The sequence below is a fragment of the Salvia hispanica genome, chromosome 4 (genome assembly GCF_029641045.1).
Source record: "Salvia hispanica isolate PSC_SH4W2 chromosome 4, Shi_PSC_v1, whole genome shotgun sequence".
NCBI lineage: Eukaryota > Viridiplantae > Streptophyta > Magnoliopsida > Lamiales > Lamiaceae > Salvia > Salvia hispanica.
In genome coordinates this window covers 17,357,457-17,380,754 of record NC_142695.1, presented here as the reverse complement: position 1 = coordinate 17,380,754, position 23,298 = coordinate 17,357,457, and the positions used below count along the sequence as shown (strand labels likewise).

The following is a 23,298-nucleotide window of genomic DNA, read 5'->3' as shown; positions in this document are numbered from 1 at the left end:
AGCTGCCCATCTCCTGTGGATCTGAACGCTGAGCCGGAAGGGAGTTCCGGCACGCCTACGTCTACTTTTAGACGTCCCATTGGCACCAAGGCTGCCAAAGCCCAGGCCAAAGGAAAGGCGAAGGCGGGCGCGTCTGGATCGGTGGCTCCCCCGCAGGCTGTGCCTCCTCCATCTGCTCAGCTCATGGCCTCAGCGATCGAGGAGTTCATAGGTTTTCGCGAGGTGGTTGAGTATAGGTTTATACTTGACGCCCAAAACAGCCTTCGTCAGGAAACCGATCCTGATGCCCGACAGAGGACTGAGAAGATGATCAAGAATTTGAGCCAGAGGTTAAATTTAGATGACTACTTTGGTTTTTTTTTTTTTAATTTAGTATTTTAGTTTTTATGTAGTTTTTTTTAGCTAAGTATGATAGTAGTTTTTTTTTTAAAAATTAAGTAATGTAGTTTTTTTTTTTTTGCATTTGTGGTGTTTAATATAATATATTTCGGTATTTTAGTATTTAAAAATAAAATTAAAAAACAATGATTTAAAATTGAAATGAGAAATGAATAATAGATAGGACATCCACTAGGGCTTCACCATTGCAGAAAGATAGAGCATGCTGACGTGACAACCACTAGGGCTTTCACTAACTAAAAAGGAAAATGACTCAATTATTATGCAACGTACCAAAATTGCAAAATGACTCTATTACTATTTACTACTATGGAACAAATGGAGTACTAGAAAGTTGACACGGTGAGTTAGGGCGCGTGTGAAATAAATGTGATGTTTTCACAGTGACGTACAAAAGCCTCCTCTATTATCATTTCTCTTTTTCAAATTTTCTGAATTTTTATGCTCTCATTTATTTCAATCTTTGTACTCCGAGGTGTGTGTGACGCATGTCCTCATTCCATATATGCATTTAAACAATGTCTAGTTTCTCATCCTTTTTATCTTTGAATACTAAAAAATCAATTTCATCATTGTGCTTTTTGATTCCCGCACACTACATGAAAATATGGATAAAAATTTATGACGGTTGTTTATACTTTTTCTATTTCATTATAAATGAGCTATTAAATTTAATCGTAATTGAGTTATTTCTATATAAATTACTTATTTTTTCCTTTTTTCTTAATGCTTTTTATTTTATTTACTTTTTTATTTTGTTCTATCTATTTTTATATCTTTCTTATTCTATTTTTTCTTCATTTAACACGATAAACATTTTTTTTCTTAGTTTTGTTAAAAAAAAAACACTTTTAACTGTGGCAAAATGGAGGAGTATTACTCATGATTCATCATACAAGTTGACATATTCAAATTTTAGGTGAATTAAAGATATGATTTTACATACAGATTAAAAGAATAATTACAATCTCTGTCTTAACCTATGTGAAACGTTTATATTTTGGCATGAGAATTTAGATAGTGTAGTTTAGTGAATTAAATTATACTCCTACTTATATAATACTCTCTCTGTTCCACTAAAGATTACCTATTTTTTTCTTTTTGGTGTGTTCTAATTAAAATGATTTATTGCTAAAAATAAAAATACTTTAATCTCTATTTTATTTTTTCTACATTCGGTAAATAAAGTTAGAATAATATGATGTGTGCTGCTCAAGGAAGGATCTATCTACAAAGGAGTGTATACTTTGTTTAGATGAGTCTGATGTCGAAGTAAGTAGTACTGTCACTTACAACTAGATGTGGATCCAAATTGCACAGCAGGAAGTGAATAAAAAAAATCAAATAAATAAATATTATTTTATTTGTGTATTAGATACAACACCTCCTGCGGGGCAAAAATCAAAATTACAACTATAGTGAAGTTTTGTCACAAACCAATCAGACAACGTTCTCTCTCCCCAATAATTTATCCTTTCACAGACATCAATCAAGAACCACTGCGATTCCCCCCTTTTCTACTCTCCTAAATCCAAACACTCCAACACCTGTCTCCTAAACAAAAAAAGAAACCAAAATGCTTCTTCCTGTCTCCGAACACACTGGCCCCTTCTAAATCCTCTCTCTCTCTCAATGGATTTCGCCCTCCTCCCTTCAGACACAGGCGGCGGCGCAGATGCTGATGCCGACAACCACAAATATTGCTACGGATCCGGATTTCTCAAGCAAGATAGAGCAATAAATGCTGAAGATTTAAGGGGGTTTAAGATGCCCAAAACTTCATCTTGCGGCGAGGGTTCGCTTCGGATATCCAACACCTGTAATCTCTCCTCCCCAGAAATGCTCAGCTTCTCTTCTCCAAACCCACAGCCGCTCACATTGCCTTACCATCACTACTCATCCAATGCATTTGCTAGAAATGCAGGTACAAATCACATTTTTTATTTTATTTTCTTGCATGTAATGTTGGGATTTTGGGAAGAAATTTGATATGGGGTTTGTAAAGATCTCCCTTTTTTATAGTGTAGTTGTTGGACTTGGACATGATGAGTTTTTATTCCTTTTTTTTTAAGTTAAAAAAAATTGCAGGTAAAGTTGAATTTTTTTATTTTTGGAGAAATTTGAAGATCTTGTTACCTTTTTTTCTAGTATGCTTTGTGTCATCATCTTATCCACTCTGTTTTTGGGTTTTATGCTTCACATTCTTTTTTCCCATTTTGGAGGCACTTTTTTTGCACTGTTGGAGAAGAGTAAGTTGTGATGTTTGTAAGTGTGGTTTCACTTTTGTTATTTTAAGACTGGATAATACACTAGCAGTACAAAGGAAAGGGATTCAAGATTTCACAGTTTTTTGAGTGTGTGTGGACAGGGATAAATGGTTTGAGAGGGCCATTCACTCCATCACAATGGATGGAGTTAGAGCACCAAGCCTTGATCTACAAATACATCACTGCTAATGTTCCCATTCCTTCTCATCTCCTCAATCCCATTAGAAAAGCTTTTGAAGCTTCTGGTTTCTCTGCCCTCAGATCCAATCCTTGTAACCTCTCTCTCTCTCTTGAGTTGGTTTATTATACATAAACTGAGATTCACTAATTTTAGCTCAAACTAACTTATATATTTTTTTATGAGTAGTGGGATGGAGTGGTTTCCATTTGGGATTCTCCAACACCGACCCGGAGCCGGGTCGGTGTCGGAGAACCGATGGAAAAAAGTGGCGGTGCTCGCGGGACGCGATCATGGATCAAAAGTACTGCGAGCGCCACATGAACCGAGGCCGCCACCGTTCAAGAAAGCCTGTGGAAGGCCAATCCGGCCCCTCCGCGAAGCCCACCACCACTAGGTTTGCGAAATCTTGAACTCGAAATTTAGAAAATTTAGCCGTATAGTTTCCACTGACAGATCTTTTTCCATTTGCAGAAGTGTTGTTGAGCACACCACCACACTCCCCAAAATCAAACCCAAAGACTCCAAAAACCAAGAGTTTGGGCTCGTGTACTCCGACTTGCTCCTGAATCCCTTGAGGCCGAGCGAGCTCCGCCAGTTCATGGACCAGCCTGACCGAGACATGCACCGGACACAGCTTTCCATCTCCATCCCCTCGGACTTTTCCATGACATCTTCTGCCCCGGGATCAGGGGAGCTTGAGATGGGGTTGGGATTAGGCAATGGGCAGAGTAGTAGTATTAGTAGTAGTAACTGGGCTCCCATCTCGTGGGAGCCCAGTTCGATAGGAGGGCCTCTCGGGGAGGTCCTCCACAACACAACGAGCACTAGTGACGCGAAACAGCTAAACCTCATTGAGAGATGGGACAGCCCCTGGTTGGACTTGTCTCCCACCGGGGTTCTTCAAAGGGGCACCTTCACGTCCCTCTCAAACAGCAGCACTGCAAGCAGCCCTCGGACGACGCCTCTACTTGCAAACGGATCATCAATCCATCCCTGCCAGCACTCTGAAAAGCACAAATGCTCACACAATCAACTCTTGCTTTTAGTTTGTAGTTGGGCTTGCTGTTTCTAGTACTACTATATATTGGTTGCATTAGTTGAAACTGTGTGTGGTAGTATTTGACATTGTTATCTATCTAAATAGGTGTGCATCCCTGTTTGATAGAATTGAGTTTGAGCTCATGATTTTGTTTTAGGTTTGGTTAGAGGGGAGCAAATTAGCAATGCCTTTTTGTGGTTGTATGTGTATATCGGTTCATGGGTTGTGTATATAGTTTATGTCACGAATATTCATTTGTCTAACGGTTGAGTGATTAATGTCTGAGGTCGAAGATCGGATAAAAATCCTGGATTTGGCGTTAGTAGGTTAGGTTTGGACCATGGAGATCTTATTGGGAAATCTTTTTTAGATTGATATAGGCTGCTGTGGTCCAGCTTATGACTTTTCTTTACCAACAATGGAGATAAAATAAATATCATCTCACCATCATAAAACACAACCACAACCTCAACCGACACAAACCAAACAACGTTTAGCGTTTTTTTCCTCATTATGAGTTATTCGGGCATGGAATATACTTTAACTAAAAACTTACAATTCCTATGTTTTCTCTCTCTCTAAATGTAGCAAGTTATTCTAATTTTTTATATCAACATTAATGAAAATAAATTAGAATTTAGGAATATACAAATAGTAAGAAAATTACATGTCATAGGCGTCTGTTTTAACACAGACGATAAGATCAAACACATGAAGGATTTAACACAGGAATCTACTACTTTACATACTGTACAAAATAATTATGCATGTCATAGTTGTAGATTGGATACAACTAACGTGGTGCAATTAAAAGTTTACAAATTTTATACTAGTAAAGTGACTCTATACAAAATGCTAAGTATATGGCAAAAAGTCTTTAAATATCATAGAAACTGACATTAAGCACGTAATGGGGTATTTTACTGATATTAATTGTGTGTAGAATTCTCTGCAATGCAAAATTATGTGTAGTATGTGTATGTGTGCAATGTGTTGATAAAATTCTAAATCCTTTTTCTGGAGAAAAGTATGTAGTGCGATGTGTAGTATGTATAGAGCAAGTTGTGTAAATGTGCCCAATTTTATAACATATTTAGAAATTATTAAATTACAATTCCAAATTTAAGTATTTAGCAATACCAAACATTAGAATTTAGATGTAAAAGCTCTAGTTCCAATTCCACAAGCCCAAATTAAATAAAAAGGTTTTGTTTAGCGATTTCTATTGATTCCAAAGGGATAGCTCCGTTTCATGAAAATAATGAAAGATGCTTCTTCAACATGATTAGGATAATCACGAAGCACAAGCATGAATAACAGATAAATCCACTCCACAATACTTCTTCCGTCCCTTATAATTTACTACTTAAACTCAACACAGGTTATAAAAAATGTAGGATTATAATAAAATATGAGTGAGAATGAGTTAGTTAATATGAGATTACTTATCAAAAATGGAAAAAGTAAAAGGTGAAAAATTTTTAGAGACGAACAAAAATGGAAATAAATGTCAAATTTTTAGGACGAGGGGAATAAAAGCTAATGAAAATCGATGAAAATGACCAACAACAAAAAGTTAGGCAATGGAAACCAGAGGAAATCAAGAAATATAATCAACATATATAAAGGGCACAAATTCCTTTACATTGCAAATGGACAAGCTTTGAATAAGCATGTGGCATCATCATGCATGATCAAATATGGAGGTGTGCGTAACCCTCATTTCTGGTATATATTCACTGAAATTCAGGCTTTAAAACGCCACCAAAGCTCAATATGAGGAGAGGCCACCCATACAGCTCACAATATGCTTACTTGCCATATTACGAATTAGACCATCTCCTTCATATTCAAATGTTGTTTACTTATTGGAAAGCTCACAAAAATAAATTAATCCTACTAATCAAACAAATTCAGCCATAAATATAGTACTACTAGTAAAATCCTATATATAATTGTCAATTTATCCGAACTTTTTTTTAAATTTGCAAAACAAAATAAATCCCTCTTCCGCAGCACAAATACCACAATTATATCAATAATACGACAATGCCCTACCAAATTCTCTGATTGCAACATAAGTTATATAACAATAGAGGGAGGAAAAATTTGTAGATGTATAAATGAAAATAAAAATAAATAAAAAAATTTCTCTTCATTTTGTATTTTCCGAAAACCCTTGCTATTGAGGAGAGAGAGCTTGTATTTTGGGCTTCTCTAGAATGATGGGTTATATTGTAGCCCACATCTTTTGGTAAAAACGCATAGTACTCAAATTAAATATACTTTCATGTGGATTCTGACAAATCATTATACGGTACCACCTCCGTCCTACAAAAAATGTCACATTTTCCTTTTTAATTTGTCACACAAAAGATATCACATTTCTCTTTTCAGAAAAAAATTTCTATCACATAAATATAAAAATTATATTTTCTCTCTTCATTTAACACATAAAACAAAACCTCCTAAAATTCTGTACCGTCCCATAAATTTGATATTTTTTATGGGACGGAGGGAATACTGTGTTTACATGAAATCTGAAGTAATCGACTGTATAAAACAATCAACATAGTTAAAAAAGTGACTCTGCATAGGGTTACCAAATTATCAACATAGCACAACAATCAACAGTATTAACTGTACATATATATTTTCCTTCCAAAATTTAAAATCCCAATTCAATGCGTGTTTCATTAAATATACAAAATAGTTGGTGAGAATGTTAGTGGAGTGCAAATCCTATTTTTCATAGTACTGAGTTTATAATAATAAAAGGTGTGGTATTTTATTGAGGTGTATGATCTACTTAACCAAAATTGTCTTAAAAATTTTAAATTGTAATAAATCTCTCAATTAAAATTATTTTGTTACAAAATAAAATAAAATATAACGATGATTTTAACGAAATCCTAATTTTATCGTATTATATCAAAGGCTTAAAATTTGATATTATAAGATAGAGACAGTAATATTATTTTTGTGTGATAGTAAAATCGTATCTTCACAAGAACCCAATTTCACATCCTCACTGAAAATTGATACTACTACTACATCTATTTAGGTTTACATGATTTTTTTTTTCTACATGAAAAAATGAATTCAAATTACATGATTTCATATCTTAGCGGGGAAAAGGCCAAAAATCAATCTTCCAAAATGGTAAGATGGAGCGCCCCGCATAAGCTCCAGACTGGTTGTGAAGACTATCGTTTGCCCTCTGACCAAAGAACGTAACGAGAAAACTAACTCACTCGTAATGATTCAATTGACGTTTCTTACCCGATCGTTGATGGTATTCCTTGCCACATTCGCGCAGACAGAATAATAATCAAGATCTCAATTCCTCCAATTCACCGTAGACTAATTTCAAGCTAAGCACTCCTTCAATAATCATCGATCCATTCATACATGCATTGTGACGATGATAATTGCTATTTTAGTATGCTGATTTATAGCAATTTCTCTCTTTACCTTGTGTCTGTTTCAACCAACAATTCGTTAGTTCAAAGTTAGGATTTTGCCATTGTTACGTATGAATTTAGGGAGAAAGGGATTGTAGCGCTAGAGTTTGCAATTTGCAAAGAGAAGATGGCGTTAGTTTTGCAAGGTAATTAGCTAGGTCATTAATTAATTAAGAGTAATTAGCTAATCAAATTAAATTATCTTCCTTTGACTTTTAACGCAAATAAAGAAACCCACTATTTTGATTGGTTCAATTAACCTAACAACACATGAACCCACTATTTTGATTGCTTCAATTAACCTATCAAAACTATGAAAACGTGTGCGGGCCCCTCCGGATAAATTTTTTTACACATTTAATTTGCAAACTAAACAATAAAATGCAAACTCTCTATATTTTACAAACTCCAAAATTTTCTATATAGTGTCAATATAATGTTAACACAATTAGAATTTTCAACTGGTTCAGATAATTTCTATATATTGTACAAACTCCAAATTTTTCTATACAGTGTCAACATAACGCTAACACGATTAGAGTTGTCAACTGGGCCGGCTCAGCCCGGCCCACCAGTGAAACAGAGCGGGCCTATGCCGGGCTCAATGATTGAAGTGGGCTCCATTTGGGCCATTCTGTAAACCCAAGCCCGACCTAGGACCGGCCCATCAGAGACCCACCTTATATTATTAATATTTTTAATGTAATTAATCGTTAATAATAGTATATTTTGAATTTATGCACGTAATCTTGTGCACGAGTCATGCTAATATTCTTTCTATTGTTCCAATTTCATTAGATGTCACTGAATGGATTTAATATATACACAAGTTCTCAACTAAATCCAGACGAATACAATATTCCATCTTTATTGTATTTTCTTATATTTATTTTTGTCCAAGATGTATAAAGGATGATTGTGAAGTTTGATTTTAAAAATAGTACTCATATTTTGGTATTCAAACCTCAATCTCTAATAAATAATTATGGAGTAGGATTTTTTAAATTTATTAGTTACTAAGTTCATAACTTTTATGTTATCATCTAGTTCTTCTTATGATTAAAGAATGTGAAAAATGATATTAATACAAAGTCAGCAATTTAATCATTATTTCAATGTAGATTTCGTGTAAGTGAGACATAATATTTTTAAAATCTCTTTAATCTATATAATTAAAAAAAATTCAAATAAAGCTCTATCAGGGCCCAACCCATTCCACTTGCCAAGTGGGCCTGGGCTGGGCTTAGAAAAATTAATAAAAGCCCAGCTCGGCCTAGCTCAAACATGAGTTTGGGCTGGGGCGGGCCAAAATATTGGCAGGCCTGACAACTCTAAACACAATGTACACATAATAAAATTTAAAGATTTTGATGTCGAACATAGTTGGGACTGTATTGATATTTTCTGTTGCTATTATTTAGTCATTTATTGACATTTTTAAATAATACATATTATAATTTGAAGTTTGTACAATATTTAAAGTTTGCATTTTATTACATCTCTAGAAAGAAATGCGTAATATATTGTACTTATTCTATAGATTTGCTTGAGTCGGGTATGGGCGTTGAACCGGATTTTGGGTATTAGGCCCGACCCATTTAGCTCTGTCACCCAATTCTCACTGAACATTTCGCGAGACCCCTTTGAATCGAATCTCTAGGGTTTATATCTCACCGGACAAGAGATTTCTCTATCTGAAACTGTTTATTCCCGTCGATTTGTTTTTGTTCCGGTAAATAAACATATACCAGTTGATTATCGTTGATTGGTGGAATATTTTTGGTTCAGTTTAGGATGACTTGTTGTTTCACTAACAAATGCATTTAGTTGCTAATCATTTGATTATGGATTATGGATATGTAACTGTTTCTCTCTCCTTCCATATCTATATGTGTTGTATGTTGCTCAATTATAATTTTTTTAAGGTGTTCTCGCGTGCAGGTTTGTGAAGTTAACTTGCCGCAGGCATGGCGAGTAACCCGCCTCCATCTGGTTCACAGGTAGACTTCCGGAGCATTTCTTGTTAAATTTGGGAAATCCTTGTAGTAATGCTGTTGTGTATGGCTAGCACTAGGACATGGACTCTGTAGTTGTGTAGTTGTGGAGTTCAGTTATTTCCTTTTGAAGTGTGACTAGATAATCAATTTGGGAATTGTTTACTATGTTCATTTTGAGGTTGTTAAATTTTAATTTATTTTTATTTGTGAAATTGATCTCTTTGGACACTTGCTTTCTTTAATAGCCACATTGGTCACATCCTGCGTCTGGATCCATGGCTCCTCAGAATTTTGCTCCTCCATATCCTATGCAAGTATGTAATTCGAACATATATTGAGTAAAGAAGAATATTTTGTTATATTGTTTCTCTGTGTCAGAATTATGTCAAGGCGGTTGCATCATTGAAATGTATGTTTGCTACAGTTCCGTCCTGCCGCACAGGCGCCACAAGGCCAACATTTTATGCCGCAACAAACTACATCACAGTTCCATCCATCAGGACAACCACAAAATATGGGAATGCCTCCAGGTCAAGGTCAACCAATGCAACAGTTTATGCCACGGCCTACACAACCTGGCCACGGTGCTCCATCCTCATATCCTCAAAGTATGCCTATGCCATCAGGCATGGCACAGCCTCAGTCAACTCCTCCAGGCCAGGGAGTTCCATATTCATCATCACATACTGTAAGAAAATATGCCAATATTTTATTGAATCTGTCTCATGAATACTATTTTTTCTTCATCTTATTTATTTTATTCCTCTTCTAGTATGCTCCATCTTCGTTTGGCTTGCCCCAGACAGGCATCAGCATGCCACCCCAGTTCCAACCTTCCTCCCAAATGCCTATGCCTGTTGGTTCTGCTGGGGCACAACCGTGGATGCATTCAAATCAAGGTACTCCTGTTGTTGCACCACTGCAGCAAGGCAGCTTGGAATCCTTCCCCACCACTGCAACTGTACCAGTGAGTGTCTTTAACCTGTTTCTATTTCACATTAAACCCCCAAAGGGATCCTTTTCTTACAATTACTATTTATACCAATTAGAGTTTCAGACATGTATAAAAGTCAATTGATCATCGGTAGTTGATGTATTGCTAAGTTCCTTTTATATCCCCCTTTCAGTTATGTCTGCATAATTAATCATAGAATCTCATTTATTAACACTTAACTTGCAATTTGAATGGCTTTTTCATTCTTTTATGTTGCATGGCCACTCTGTCCGGACGTGACAATTTCATTGTTCTTACTCTATTTTCATAACATGGTACACGGCTTGTTGATCGATTTGGGATTGCCCTATTTTTTTGTTTGACTTAGGGAATGCCTTTCTGATAACGTTGATAGGTTGGAGGCTTGTGGATTGTGGTTGTTCAGATTATCTAACTTACCTGTTTGTTGGTAGAGCTAGTCGTGAAGCTTGTTTGTTGGACATACATTTTTATTGTTGTATGCACTATTATATGAAGTGGACATATTTAAAAAATTGAACAGTTGTATCGGCCAATATTATCAATGATTAGCAAATTTTCCCCTAAATTCAATATATAAATGAAGCATGTCATGACCTGTATATGTGATGCAATACCTACAAATATGAATTATGACATACGCGGGTCTGTTAAACCATGATCAGGGATTTGTATAATGCTGAATCCAACCCTGATTCCATATCATACCCATTTGTGGTTTAGTTGGTTAACAGGTCTGGGTTGGGTTGTATCATAGCCATCCAAGATCCGCACCGCCGTTGCCACCTCTTCACAGGGGGTATCTAATGTTCCTTAGTTTGGTATATTTAATGTTCCTTAACAAGTTGTGGTTCATTCACCTTTTCATCTTCAACTTTTAGTTGCCTGCAATGCTGTTTCCACAGTGCCATTGATGCATTATTTAAAATTTCCATGGAAGTTCTTGACGACTGTTCAATTTGAACTAGCATAGTCCTTTTCTTTATTCCTTTATGCTACCCTTGGCATGGGTTTAACCTTACTCTGTTATTTTTTGAAGGCTGTTAATGGATCTAGTTCTGCCCAACAGTCTGCATCTGATTGGCAAGAATATGATGCTGCTGATGGCAGAAGGTAATTTGATTCTTTGATTTTGTTAAGGAGACATACTCTCAGTGATTTGATGATTTTACCAAACATTTCTGTCTGACTTTTGTGGCAGCTTGATCTGCCACTATTTCACATATTAGAAGGCCTAAGTTAGTTTTGGGTTCATCTGTTGTAAGAGTTAAATATTAATTCTATTGTTAGTGTGTCTGCATTTGCATATCTTATGGGTGCGGTTTCATCACTTTTTACTGCCATATTCTCTAATTGGTATATGCAAATGTGTATCTGCTCAGGTATTATTACAACAAGGCTACAAAGCAGTCTAGTTGGGAGAAGCCTCTTGAGTTGATGACCCCTCTAGAGGTGAGTGAATATCTAGTTTTTTCATTCCCAAGAGATTCTTGATAAATTTTATCTCATTTCTGAGTCATTAATTATTTTGCTCTGATCTCGTGCAAACTCTGTCCTATGTTGTGGACACTGAAAATTGTAGACTCGTTTATGTATTCTCGTTTATTTGCATGTCCTTCAATGGTTTGTAGATGTCATGGCAAGTCAGGGGAATATAACGACTGCTCTTTGTCCTCAATGTGAAGACGGTTTCACTTTCTCAAGGCAGGCAACAATTTGCTATTTTCATATAAATGTAATGTTGGGATTTAAATTTCTCATGATAGTGACCTGTGGGTGCAACAGTACCCAACTATATTGAAAAGTACAAGGTCTATTACTTATTTAAATATAGGCCTGTTTGGTTGAGTGGTGTTGCCAAAAATTGATTGAAGAATATAGGCTTTGTTAATTGTCCATTTGGAGTGCAAATATACATTTTATTGCTATATGAAGTTTGGTCTTGATTATTATCATCCATCTTTTATATCAACATAACTTCAATGATATATATATTTCTATTTCCTTCAGTTTTTTAATTACATGTTCATATAGATTGATATATTTTTTAGCAATACCTGTCTGGTGGTACCCTGTTTATCTAATTCCTGCATTTGGCATGCATAGAGCACTACAGGTCCAGGTCTTAACCTAATGGTTGAATGTATGACCGGCACATTAGTGCTTGATGAATTGATTCTGATTATTTTTCTTTAGCTGACTACCATAGAACTTCTGTAGTGCACTATTTTTTGCTGACTTGTGATTCTTCAAATACGCGAACTTTAGAATTTTAATGGCTATGTAGGCACTTTGTTTTCATTCACATTGAGTAATACTTAATCATTTGAAATTTGTCTCAGTTGATGTATTTAAGATTTCAAATGTTATCTATCCCCAACTATGTTGAATGTTTAGTGCTACTCTTGCCATAATGAAGTATAATAAAAGCAATGAGGTTGGTGATTTTTAATCTAGATCCCGGTATAAAAGATATCATCAAGTTCAATGAACTGGATTAACACATGTAAGGCATGCTCAAATCTAGAAAATTATAAATTAAAGAATTTTTATCTATCAATACTAGACTATTAGTATTCATGACCTCACAGGAAATAATAATTTTGCCATTGATCTCAAGGCAAGAGTGTGGTGGTTTTTGGATAGTGTTTGCTGCTTGAGGAGAACTCCTTGTATGCTTTTCTTCGATATGATAAATTGAGAGTATGGGGGTGTGGTAGAATTGTATGATTGTGTAACTGTTGGATCTTTTGTCTAGTGTGTTGTGATTGATGATCATAGGATGAGTATTAATAGTTCAAAAAATGACTGCGAACTTTCCGTCCTTATTGTTTTGTCAGAAGTTCTCTCGACATTTGTCGCCCGAGGGAAGAAAAATTGAAGAATTATAAAAGCAATTGGCATATAAAATATAGGGAGAAAAGCTTCTGCTGTGAATATCATGCATGGGCATATAAATTGAAGGGTTACTGATATTGAATTTGACATAGGGGACTGAATCTCGTTTACCTCGCCTGTGTCATTTTTCAATTTTATAAAAACTAGGAACCACAAGACATTATAGACTATCTCAATTTTCCTAAATGCACTGGTTTTACTAATGAATACTATCGTTAGGCATTGCTTCTTTTAGTTGGGAGTTTCTTCTCACCTTAGGTTTTATAGGGGGTGATTCTTATCCTATACCCTACTAGTACTAAGTATTTTTACTATGTAATTTCCCAAGTTATGCACGGACAACCCTCATTTTGAATCGACGATTCTAATGATATTTCTTACCTGCTTTGGTTGGCAAGTTATCTGATTGAGAAAATCTATTTGGACAGAGAGCTGATGCATCAAGTGTTTGGAAGGAATTCACTACTCCTGAGGGTAGAAAGTGAGTCTGACTAGATTCCCTTTGGCTTCGCAAGTTTTCAATATTTTTTACTGAATTGAATATATCCTTTACAATATGTATTCAGTGTCAAGTAATACATGCAAAGTTATCACATCTCGATGGTACTTCACAGGTATTATTACAACAAGGAGACAAAGCAATCAAAATGGACGATACCCGATGAATTGAAGGTTTGTATGGAAATAATTTCTTTTATGGAGTATTACTTTTCCTTCTGTTGAACTAATTCTCACTCTTGTGCTTCCAGTTGGCTCGTGAACAGGCTGAAAAAGCTGCTGCTGAGACATCACGGCCGGAAACGAATGCTAGCTCTGCACCACCCACAGTTAGTGGTTCTTCTGGTGAACAACCACCTGCAGCGGACAACTTGCCAAATTCCACTACATCAATAGGAGCTGCAGTGGGTTCGAGTCCTGTCCCAGCTACTCCAGTTGCTTCTGATACTAAATCTCCCATTGTGTTGGTCTCTGAAACAGGAGTCACACCTGTAGCGCAGACACCTGTTGCAAGTACAACTGGAGTGTCAGTGGGAGACACAGTGTCATCCTCCCCTTCTGATGTTCCAGTTAAATTGTCAAGCGCGAGGTTAAGGCCTATGTATGAAGTTATTTGGCTGATCTCTGTTCAGGTGTTTAGAGGCCTCATTGGTTTCTGTTTGGAAATGTTTCAGGATCAGCTTGGAAACTCCTTCATCACAAGTGGGGTCAAGTCCCTCAGTTGGGGCTTCGGTCCAAGATGGAGAGGTATGACTAGTTTATTGAGGCATTATTTGCAAACCATTTCTCTTACCCTGGTGCTATATAGTTGTTGAGATTGCTAATTCAATCGGTTAAACATTTTTCTTGCTTTCTTTGCACCACTACTTATTTCTCTCACAATCCCCCCTTTCCATTTTTTTGTTGTATTATTTTACCTCGCAAAAGTCTTCAAATTGTAGTCATTCCTCTCCAAGTTCATGCAAGTTTCTTTTGTTGAAGAAGACATGAGACTATAAGAGATGGAGTACAATTTTTCTGGTATACTTATTATTCAGCAAAAAGTACCTGTTGATAATTGTTTTTCCGTCCATTTTTCAGGAAGAGAAAAAAGAAATTGCTGTTGCAGCTAAAACAAATGTGGCACCGGTTGAAGAGAAAACAGTGGATGATGAACCTGTCATATATGCCACCAAGCAGGTACTTACTTTATAATGCTTCATCAATTATTACCACTACCATTATACAGGTATATATGATAATTGCCTGTCCAGGAGGCAAAACATGCCTTTAAAGCATTATTAGAGTCTGCAAATGTGGAGGCTGATTGGACCTGGGACCAGGTGGATTGAATTTTCTGCTTTGTTCTTCTATAATTTCTTTAAACTTTTTATATGTTGATATACAATGCTGTATCAGGCTATGAGGGTGATAATTAATGACAAAAGATATGGTGCTCTGAAAACGCTTGGTGAAAGAAAGCAAGCATTCAATGAGGTAATCATTCTTGTGAATAAATTACTCACTTCTTCCTGCATATTGTAGGTATGATTTATTTAGTGTAAAGTGTTTTTATTGTTGATATTTGTTTTGCATTGTTTTGCAGTACTTAATGCAAAGGAAAAAGATAGAGGCCGAGGAGAGGCGTCTCAGACAAAGAAAAGCAAAGGAGGAGTTTATGAAGATGTTGGAAGTAAGTATTAAAAACTTATTGTACATTTCGCCATTATTGTGTGATTTTGAGTATGTATCTTTTGATAATCTTACACGTGTTGGCTTGGAGCAATTTTTTTTGCATCTTCAGAATATAAAACTTGGTTCTTGCTTTGGTTTCTATCATTCTATATAGAAACATGGCTCGCCCATGGACAGCATGTTTCTGTTTGAGCATATTGTATGAGACTTATTTAGTCTTTTTTTATTTGCCTCAGGAGTCCGAAGAACTCACATCATCCACACGATGGAGGTTATTCACACTTCTATTTTTTTCTTGCTCTGATTTTATTCAAGGATTTTTTGGTCTAACTTCTTGTACCACAACCAGCAAAGCAGTGACAATGTTTGAAGATGATACCCGGTTCAAGGCTGTTGACCTAGAAGTGGATCGCGAGGATCTCTTTAGAAACTATCTTGTGGACCTTCAGAAAAAGGTGCGCAATAGATCTTATTGTCCTTTTGAGTGTTGAAACATCTTCTAGAAGCTTACATCCTATTATCTCTTCAAATTATTGAAGTAATATTTTAGAATATACGGGAAGACACTGTAGCCACCAATGTTAAATTATTGCTGGATGGTAGTATTAGAGACAATGACCTGGATTTGTCTGAATATCAGGCTAAATACTGCTCTTCACCTTTATACTCCCTCCGTTCCATAGAAATAGGCCATATTTTCTTTTTCGTCCGTCTCATACAAATAGCCCATATCCGTTTATGGCAATTTTTTTTCCCCTTCTCGTTTACTTTATTATTTATGTGCCCCACTATTCACTACACAATTTCAACTACTTTTTCACCTCTCTTACTTTACCAATTATGCATTAAAACCCGTGCCTATACCAAATGGTCTATTTCTATGGGACGGAGGGAGTATAATTTATGAATTATGAATATAAGAATATGAGTTTGTTCAGAGATTGAGGGACAGCTCTTGTTCTGTGCGATGAATCATGGATTTCAATGGAAGTATTCTTGTGGTCTTTATATTTAAGATAGGTTTTTGGTATGGATGATACAATTTCGAGGATGTAATGTAAATCAGATATCTGATATAACTTGCATGAGTTGAGTTCTGCAAAACACAATCTACACGCTGCCTACTTCTTCAATATCTAAGAATCAATTTATAAAAGGCAAGCTGTACTATTGAGTTGTGTGTGGTTTTAATCAACTTTTATCGCATGTTACATAAGCTGCAATGACAGTCCATCTGCAACAGCCTTGAGCTTGTGTTCCATATTTATGTGTGTGGCTATCTGTTCCAGGAGAAGGCAAAGGCTCAGGAGGAGGCTCGTCGAAACAGGCTGGAATTTAGGCAATTTCTGGAATCATGTGATTATATCAAGGTGCCTTTGCTTTGTTATTGAGCTTTTCACCTTTTCATATGTAGCAGCCTCATCCATTCTAACATATTAAAGTATTATTTTTTACGTCAGGTGGATAGCCAGTGGCGGAAGGTTCAAGATCTTCTGGAAGATGATGAGCGGTGTACACGCCTGGATAAAATAGATCGGCTCGACATCTTTCAGGTGAATTATGATTGATAATAAGGCATCATTCTATGTAAGGGGTTCTTATTGTCTCCATAATATGCCTTCAAGCAATTTCCCTTTCAATCAAGTAATTAGTTATTTGAACATGTCCTGCATCTGAACCTACAACCATATTAATAATTACTGCCTATGCATGTTGCTGTTGCAGGATTATATTCGTGATTTGGAGAAGGAGGAGGAAGAGCAGAAGAAGATACAGAAGGTATTTCTATGTATATGCTTCTTTTCAATCTTTTCTGCTCATGTTTGCTTTGATTCTGATAATTTTTTGCATATCAAGGAACAACTTAGACGAGCTGAGCGTAAAAACCGTGATGCATTTCGTATGATGTTGGAGGAGCATATTGCTGCTGGCACTATTACAGCAAAAACATCCTGGCGGGAATATTGTCAAAAAGTACATACATTGTCTTCATTCCTAATCATACATATTAGCACCTTTTTATAAGAGTCGATTAGTCTTTTGTTTCTGTTTTGGTTTCTGTTTATTTACTATATGTTTTTGTATTCTTGTTTTTTATGTTTATGTTACCATTATCTATAAAGGTCAAGGATTCTGAGGCTTATGAGGCAGTTGCATCAAACACTACTGGTTCCACCCCCAAAGATTTGTTTGAGGATCTAACAGAAGAATTGGAGAAAAAGGTACTTATACCTATCGTCACTAGTCTGCAACTAGTTGTGTAGTTTAATGTTTGATGCTACACAATGAAAATCTAATTATACTCGCATATATTTCAGTTGAGCAACTTATAAATTTTATTAGGTATTAAATTCAGCATATATTGCTTGAGTAAGCACTTTATATACTTCTTTCTCTCAATATTGGCTATCCTTCATTTGATGGCTAACGACCCCATGTATTCTGCTGGTGCCTTTTACTTGTGTGCAGTATGATGAAGACAAAACCCAAGTAAAGGATGTTTTGAAGCAGGAAAAGGTAGAATTGTGTGACTTCCATTGCCTCCTTTCAGTCTATTATTGTGTTGATAGTCTGAACCTTAACCTATTGCTTATTCTCAATTTTAGATTACAGTTGCTTCAACGTGGACATTTGAAGACTTTAAGTCTTCTTTTGGAGATAATACTGTTTTGTCCTCCATATCTGACATTAATTTGCAGGTATCAGTGTTTTGACTACTCGTTTTTCTTTTTTTTTTGAGAAACACTACTCATTTTCCTAAACAAAAGGTTTCACAGTCATTTTTTACCATTGATAGTCAAAATCGGCTGTCTCATTGTTTTTGCTATAGAATGTGAGACCTGAATTTTTAATCATCCTTATCCTAACTTCTAATTGAATCAGCTACAATGGCTACCACCAATGCACTCCCTCTGTCCCGTGATAACATGCACACTTCTTCGTTCGTCCCATAAACACACGGACATTTCATTTTTTCCCCTTTTATGCATACTACCCCCACCATAAATTGTTACTCCCTCCGTCCCACCATAAGCGAGTCACTTTCCTTTTTTGGGGTGTCCCACCATAAGTGGGTCATTCCCTTTTTAGCAAAAAATAATACATTTTCTCTCTCTTGCTTTATTCTCTCACCTACTTTACACTCTCTTCACTCTACTTTTTTCTATCTCATATTTTACTCTCTCCACTTAACTCTTTAAATATCAATTTCTTAAATCGCTTATGGCGGGGCGGAGCCGCGGAGGGATTACAATAATACCTTACTAATTTACTATTACAATTCATTTTACAATCTTAACAAATACCCCTGAAGTGGGACCTTTCTCCACTCACAATACAAGATACAAGTAACACTAAAGTGAGACCCTTTCTCCACTACTAGTACAAACAATGTTGGATTACTTAAAACCCGTGCCCATGGACTAGTGCATGTTTTTATGGGACAGAGGGAGTATTACACAATGCCTCCCTATTGTTGTTTGTGTATGAGCGCGTGTCTGCTTGTCTCTCTGTATTACTCATGATATGGGAGCTCTGAAATAAAAAAAACTAAAATCTTGTTCTCTTCAAGACGTGTAGGTTCTTCAAGTTTAGATTGCTTATTTCTCCATGTGCCACCTTATCTCAACTTTTGATATTTTGAATTTACTTGGACATTTGAAGCTAGCTGTGAACTTTGCATTCATTTGAGATTTCTAATTGCGTCCATGTGATATTGGCAGCTAGTATACAAAGATCTTATTGATCGAGCTAAAGAGAAAGAAGAGAAAGAGGTTAAGAAACGTAAACGTCTAGCCAAAGATTTAACTGATAAATTGAGCACCATAAAGGTACTAGAGATGTGCTTGATGGTGGAAGGAATTATACTTAGTTCCCTTCTATCTACTCTTGTCCCAGTAAATTTTTCATAATTTAACTTATTCTTACATTTTATTTACTTCATCTTAGGAATTAAATATGCTATCCACGTGGGAGGAATGCAAACCACTAATTGAGGAAAGCTCAGAGTACAGGTACACTTTTTAAAATTGGTTAGGAAATGCCTCGATCGATTTTGAGGAATACTAATTATTTTTCTCCATCTGATTTTGTTATGTGTTCTCTAGGTCCATGGGAGAAGAAGACCTCTGCAGAGAAGTATTTGATGAATATATCTCTCGTTTACAAGAGAAGATGAAGGAAAAGGAGCGAAAGCGAGAGGAAGAAAAGGTAATTAAAAACTAGATACAACATGAGTTCATCTTGCTTAAATTATCTAATTGCAGATTACTTAAACTGAAATTTATGTACCTGCTGGAAAAATATTTTTGACCAGTAATTAAACTGAACTTTGAGGAGTAATTGCATCACATATGTATAATAGCAACTATTCCTTGGCATTCTGTGATTTTTCCTTGGGTTCTCTTGTTACATCTGGGAATGGATAGATGCTTAGGGTAAACCTTCTATTTATCAATATATTGTACAAATGACATCCTTTAGATTTTGTCATCATAATAATCTCAATTATATGAGCATTTGTCAAATGACATCCTTTAGATTTTGCTGGCCTGTTCCATGTGTTCAACGTATGCCAGTCTATGTTTCAGCACGTCCTAGATTGGTTTAAATGTCATTTAGCTATCTTATGATGTGATTTTTTTCTAAGAATTTACTTGATCCGGCATTGTGCCTAATTTGTAGAGTGCCTTCCACATCACTAGTGGGAGTAAATACATATAGATGGTACAAAATACAAAATACAAATGATGCCTTCCACATAAGTAGTGGAAACATTTCAAATCATGATTTGTACTGTACTGTACTGTAGATGATAATGTATTGCCGAACATACTGATTAGCTGGAATATTGTCTGGGAATTTCAACTAATTAATATCTACCACTTTGATGAATTTCCACTAACTGTTTCCCACATATGCTTCTTTGCAGACGAAAAAGGAGAAAGAGCGGGAGGAGAAAGACAAGAGAAAAGATAAAGAAAGAAAGGAGAAAGATAAAGATAGGGACTGCGACAGAGAAAAGGAGAAGGGGAAAGATAATTCAAGAAAGGATGAAGAGACTACTGAAAATATGGATTCTGTGGAATCTCATGGATACAAAGATGACAGAAAACGGGAAAAGGAGAAAGAGAAGAAGCATAGGAAGCGGCATCAGAGCACGGCTGATGATGTGAGTTCAGATAAAGAGGAGACAAAGAAGTCCCGCAGGCATGGCAGTGACCGTAGAAAGTCAAGAAAGGTAAAGCAATCACCTTGACCCTTCACCATGCATATTCACCCCTCTGTATTTGGATGGCTTAGCAGTGCAATAATCTGATACCCTTGTTATTCTATCTATCCTTTAGCATGCATATTCACCCGAATCAGACAGCGAAAGCAGACATAAAAGACACAGAAAAGATCACCGCGATGGATCGAAACGGAGTGGTGACGAGGAGCTGGAAGATGGCGAATTGGGTGAGGATGGGGAGATCCAATAGACACTTTTGTCCATTTTGTTCATCGGGCTAGTAGTTTTTGTCACAGCACTAAAGCTATGGTATTGAGACACCACTAACATGATAGCGCTTGTTTCTATATGCTTACCCCATACCTGAATACTCCCTGTCCCCAAATTTCTTTTGTTTCAGGATGTTTAACCTCTGGGGTAGTTTTAGTTTTTTGTGTCTATTAATATACTTTTTGTTAGACAATACACTTCGAGATTTGAGATGAAATTATATTCACCTATTCTATATCTAGAGCATGATGAATTGTTGAGCTGGTTTTTAAGGTCTCGAAGTAGGTAGTGTTTGTGTTTTTATCAGCTTCACCTTCCAAATGAAGCTTCACTACATCGTTTTTAGGAGTCGGGTTAGGTGAGGATGACTGGTCTCATCTCACTCTTAGAAGGGGAGATCGGTTTAAAGTTTAAACTGGTTGAGTTTTTTTTTTTGACGTGTCACTGAATATATATACTCCTACCATTTATATGTTTCTGTTTTTTTTTTATTGATTTTGAGGCTGACGAAGTTTAAGTTAAATATTCTTTCTTAGGTATTTGTATATTTTTCTGGATTTCATTATTTGCTCGATGCGCTCGAAACAAAATTAATTACATTGTTTAAATTCTTAACTTTATAACCAAGAAATTTATGCCACGAAATATTTCCAATTCAGCCATGTTATTACAATATCATGGATAACATTTTCAAGTATTTCGTTCTCAATCTCCATTGAAATCTCCCATTTTTGTTGCTCCAAAACAGCATTGTCTCCTTTTTCTATCAATTCTTGCCGCTCTATTTGGTCCAATGCCATCTTGTTTATAATGTATTTGTTGCATGGCTCTGGTTCTCTTGATTTTCTCATAACATAAAGTTGTGGTTGCTCCAATTTGCATTGTGCTGTTGAGCTTAAAGTATTGATGCTGCCTTGCTCTGTTGAAAGATTGAGCCATTAGTTCTTGATTATAAATTTGAGATTTTTGTAAAGAATGACATCTTACTGTAATAAATTGGTGAATCTTGATCTGGATCTATTTCTCCCAAGACGGAGATTGGACTCAGTTGCTGCTTGCTGTCTTCTTCCTCAGCCCTCGATTTGGAATTTGTGTCTGCATCTTCAACCTGTGTTGGAGCTTCATTATTAACCATATACTTTTGCCACATTCGAAAACAGTTGCTAGTAGTGCATTTCTTATCATGACATTGCAAAAGGACAAGTTACGAAGATGAAAAAATGAGAAGTCCAAATAGAATAAAGTACTATCCAGGTGAACTGGTAGAGAATAAAATAAGAAAGAGAAAGAAGCATGAAGTAGGAGCAATAAAATTTATGAAAAAAAAAATCCATAAAGATATTCAAATATCGAGGTACAAATGGGGTATAAGTATAACATTAGTTCCAAAAACAAACATTAATAAAAGTCAACAAAATCACTAAAGCAAGCAAAATATTGGATGTATATAAGAAAAGTAGAAGGAAATGGGTAGCACAGACAATGACTTTATTCACCAACTCATCCTAGGTTTTTATATGAGAAAACATTGAACGAATACAAGAAAATAGAAGTAATGGTTAGCATATGGAGTATTATGACTTTATTCGCTAATTCATGTTACCGCGAGATGTATCTATAATCAGAAATAATAAGAGACAAAATTCATGAAAATAAATAATAATTAAACATTAGTAGACCTTCATAGGTCAAAAAAGAATTGAGTCACTAAGGAGAAAGTCCGATGACTACATTCATAGGTCAAATTAAAAAAAAGTTCTCCACTCATCAAGATTAATAAAGTTGCTACTCCATATAATGTAAATACAAATTTACAAATGGAATTTCACAATATGTTTTGATGAATAATAGTGTGCTTGAATTTCAAATAACTCATCAATATTGATATTGCCGACCTTCACACCTTATAGTATTATTAACACAATGATTTATGCATAATATAAGATTGCTTGTACCTCTCTATCGAAGAAGCAATTCCCGCATTTAACGAACCGTCTAATAGCTGACTCAGAGCAATGTGAGCCACCGCCATCGGATTCCAAGCAAGAGGCGCTCTCCGGCTTCGCGCTAAGGAAATTTCTCAGGCCCCCATTGGCATTAGCCACGACGAGGCGGCTGAATGCGGCCCGAACAAAGTATGAGCAGTTTGGCGCCACATATTTAGCAGAATTGTGAAAGGTAAGGCCTCTTTCGACAAGGTAAACTTCTAAGGCAAATGGCTCTTGCTGCTCTTGGAGAAAATCTGCAAGCAATTTAGGCATGGTCAAAGGAAAATGCTACTAGTATTATTTAATTTGTGTACAATTTGAGAGAAATGGAACCATTTTTGAAGAACAAATAAAGAGATAAGAAGATGGTTGTTGTTGGTTGATGAATACAAGGAGGATGGAGTTAGATAGTGATGCCAA

At 35.9% G+C, this 23,298-nt stretch overlaps 3 protein-coding genes and 1 non-coding gene across 5 annotated transcripts; 2 read left to right on the top strand and 2 right to left on the bottom strand.

Moving 5' to 3' along the window:
• The first annotated feature begins 1,816 nt into the window (after positions 1 to 1,816).
• LOC125192959 (growth-regulating factor 7-like) lies at positions 1,817 to 4,149 on the top strand. The gene is made up of 4 exons (XM_048090644.2): positions 1,817 to 2,323; positions 2,768 to 2,938; positions 3,034 to 3,241; positions 3,319 to 4,149. Exons 1-4 carry the CDS (start codon positions 2,032 to 2,034, stop codon positions 3,917 to 3,919), a joined length of 1,272 nt encoding a protein of 423 aa, XP_047946601.1. The 5' UTR covers positions 1,817 to 2,031; the 3' UTR covers positions 3,920 to 4,149.
• Positions 4,150 to 8,063: 3,914 nt separating this feature from the next.
• Positions 8,064 to 8,164, bottom strand: LOC148927378 (U6 spliceosomal RNA). Its single transcript, XR_016129952.1, has one exon. It is a non-coding gene; the product is annotated as a U6 spliceosomal RNA (small nuclear RNA).
• Positions 8,165 to 8,927: 763 nt separating this feature from the next.
• Positions 8,928 to 21,127, top strand: PRP40A (pre-mRNA-processing protein 40A). 2 transcript variants are annotated; one of them, XM_048091973.2, is made up of 30 exons: positions 8,928 to 9,082; positions 9,292 to 9,350; positions 9,593 to 9,661; positions 9,772 to 10,035; positions 10,120 to 10,314; positions 11,360 to 11,433; positions 11,703 to 11,772; positions 13,647 to 13,699; positions 13,833 to 13,890; positions 13,968 to 14,124; positions 14,197 to 14,305; positions 14,391 to 14,463; positions 14,797 to 14,895; positions 14,970 to 15,038; positions 15,115 to 15,192; positions 15,302 to 15,388; positions 15,627 to 15,661; positions 15,740 to 15,845; positions 16,680 to 16,760; positions 16,851 to 16,943; positions 17,116 to 17,169; positions 17,248 to 17,364; positions 17,514 to 17,612; positions 17,860 to 17,907; positions 17,997 to 18,089; positions 19,113 to 19,220; positions 19,339 to 19,403; positions 19,497 to 19,599; positions 20,321 to 20,629; positions 20,736 to 21,127. In XM_048091973.2, the coding sequence occupies exons 2-30, from the start codon at positions 9,318 to 9,320 to the stop codon at positions 20,868 to 20,870; spliced, it is 2,934 nt and encodes a 977-aa protein (XP_047947930.1). In that variant the 5' UTR covers positions 8,928 to 9,082; positions 9,292 to 9,317; the 3' UTR covers positions 20,871 to 21,127. The 2 variants fall into 2 exon arrangements, with proteins under 2 accessions (XP_047947930.1, XP_047947929.1); XM_048091972.2 differs by having other exon boundaries at positions 13,968 to 14,305.
• A 357-nt stretch (positions 21,128 to 21,484) lies between these two features.
• On the bottom strand, positions 21,485 to 23,298 carry LOC125193990 (uncharacterized). Its single transcript, XM_048091974.2, has 3 exons — positions 22,846 to 23,298; positions 21,878 to 21,998; positions 21,485 to 21,809 (listed from the first exon to the last, which is right to left on the bottom strand). Exons 1-3 carry the CDS (start codon positions 23,149 to 23,151, stop codon positions 21,523 to 21,525), a joined length of 714 nt encoding a protein of 237 aa, XP_047947931.2. The 5' UTR covers positions 23,152 to 23,298; the 3' UTR covers positions 21,485 to 21,522.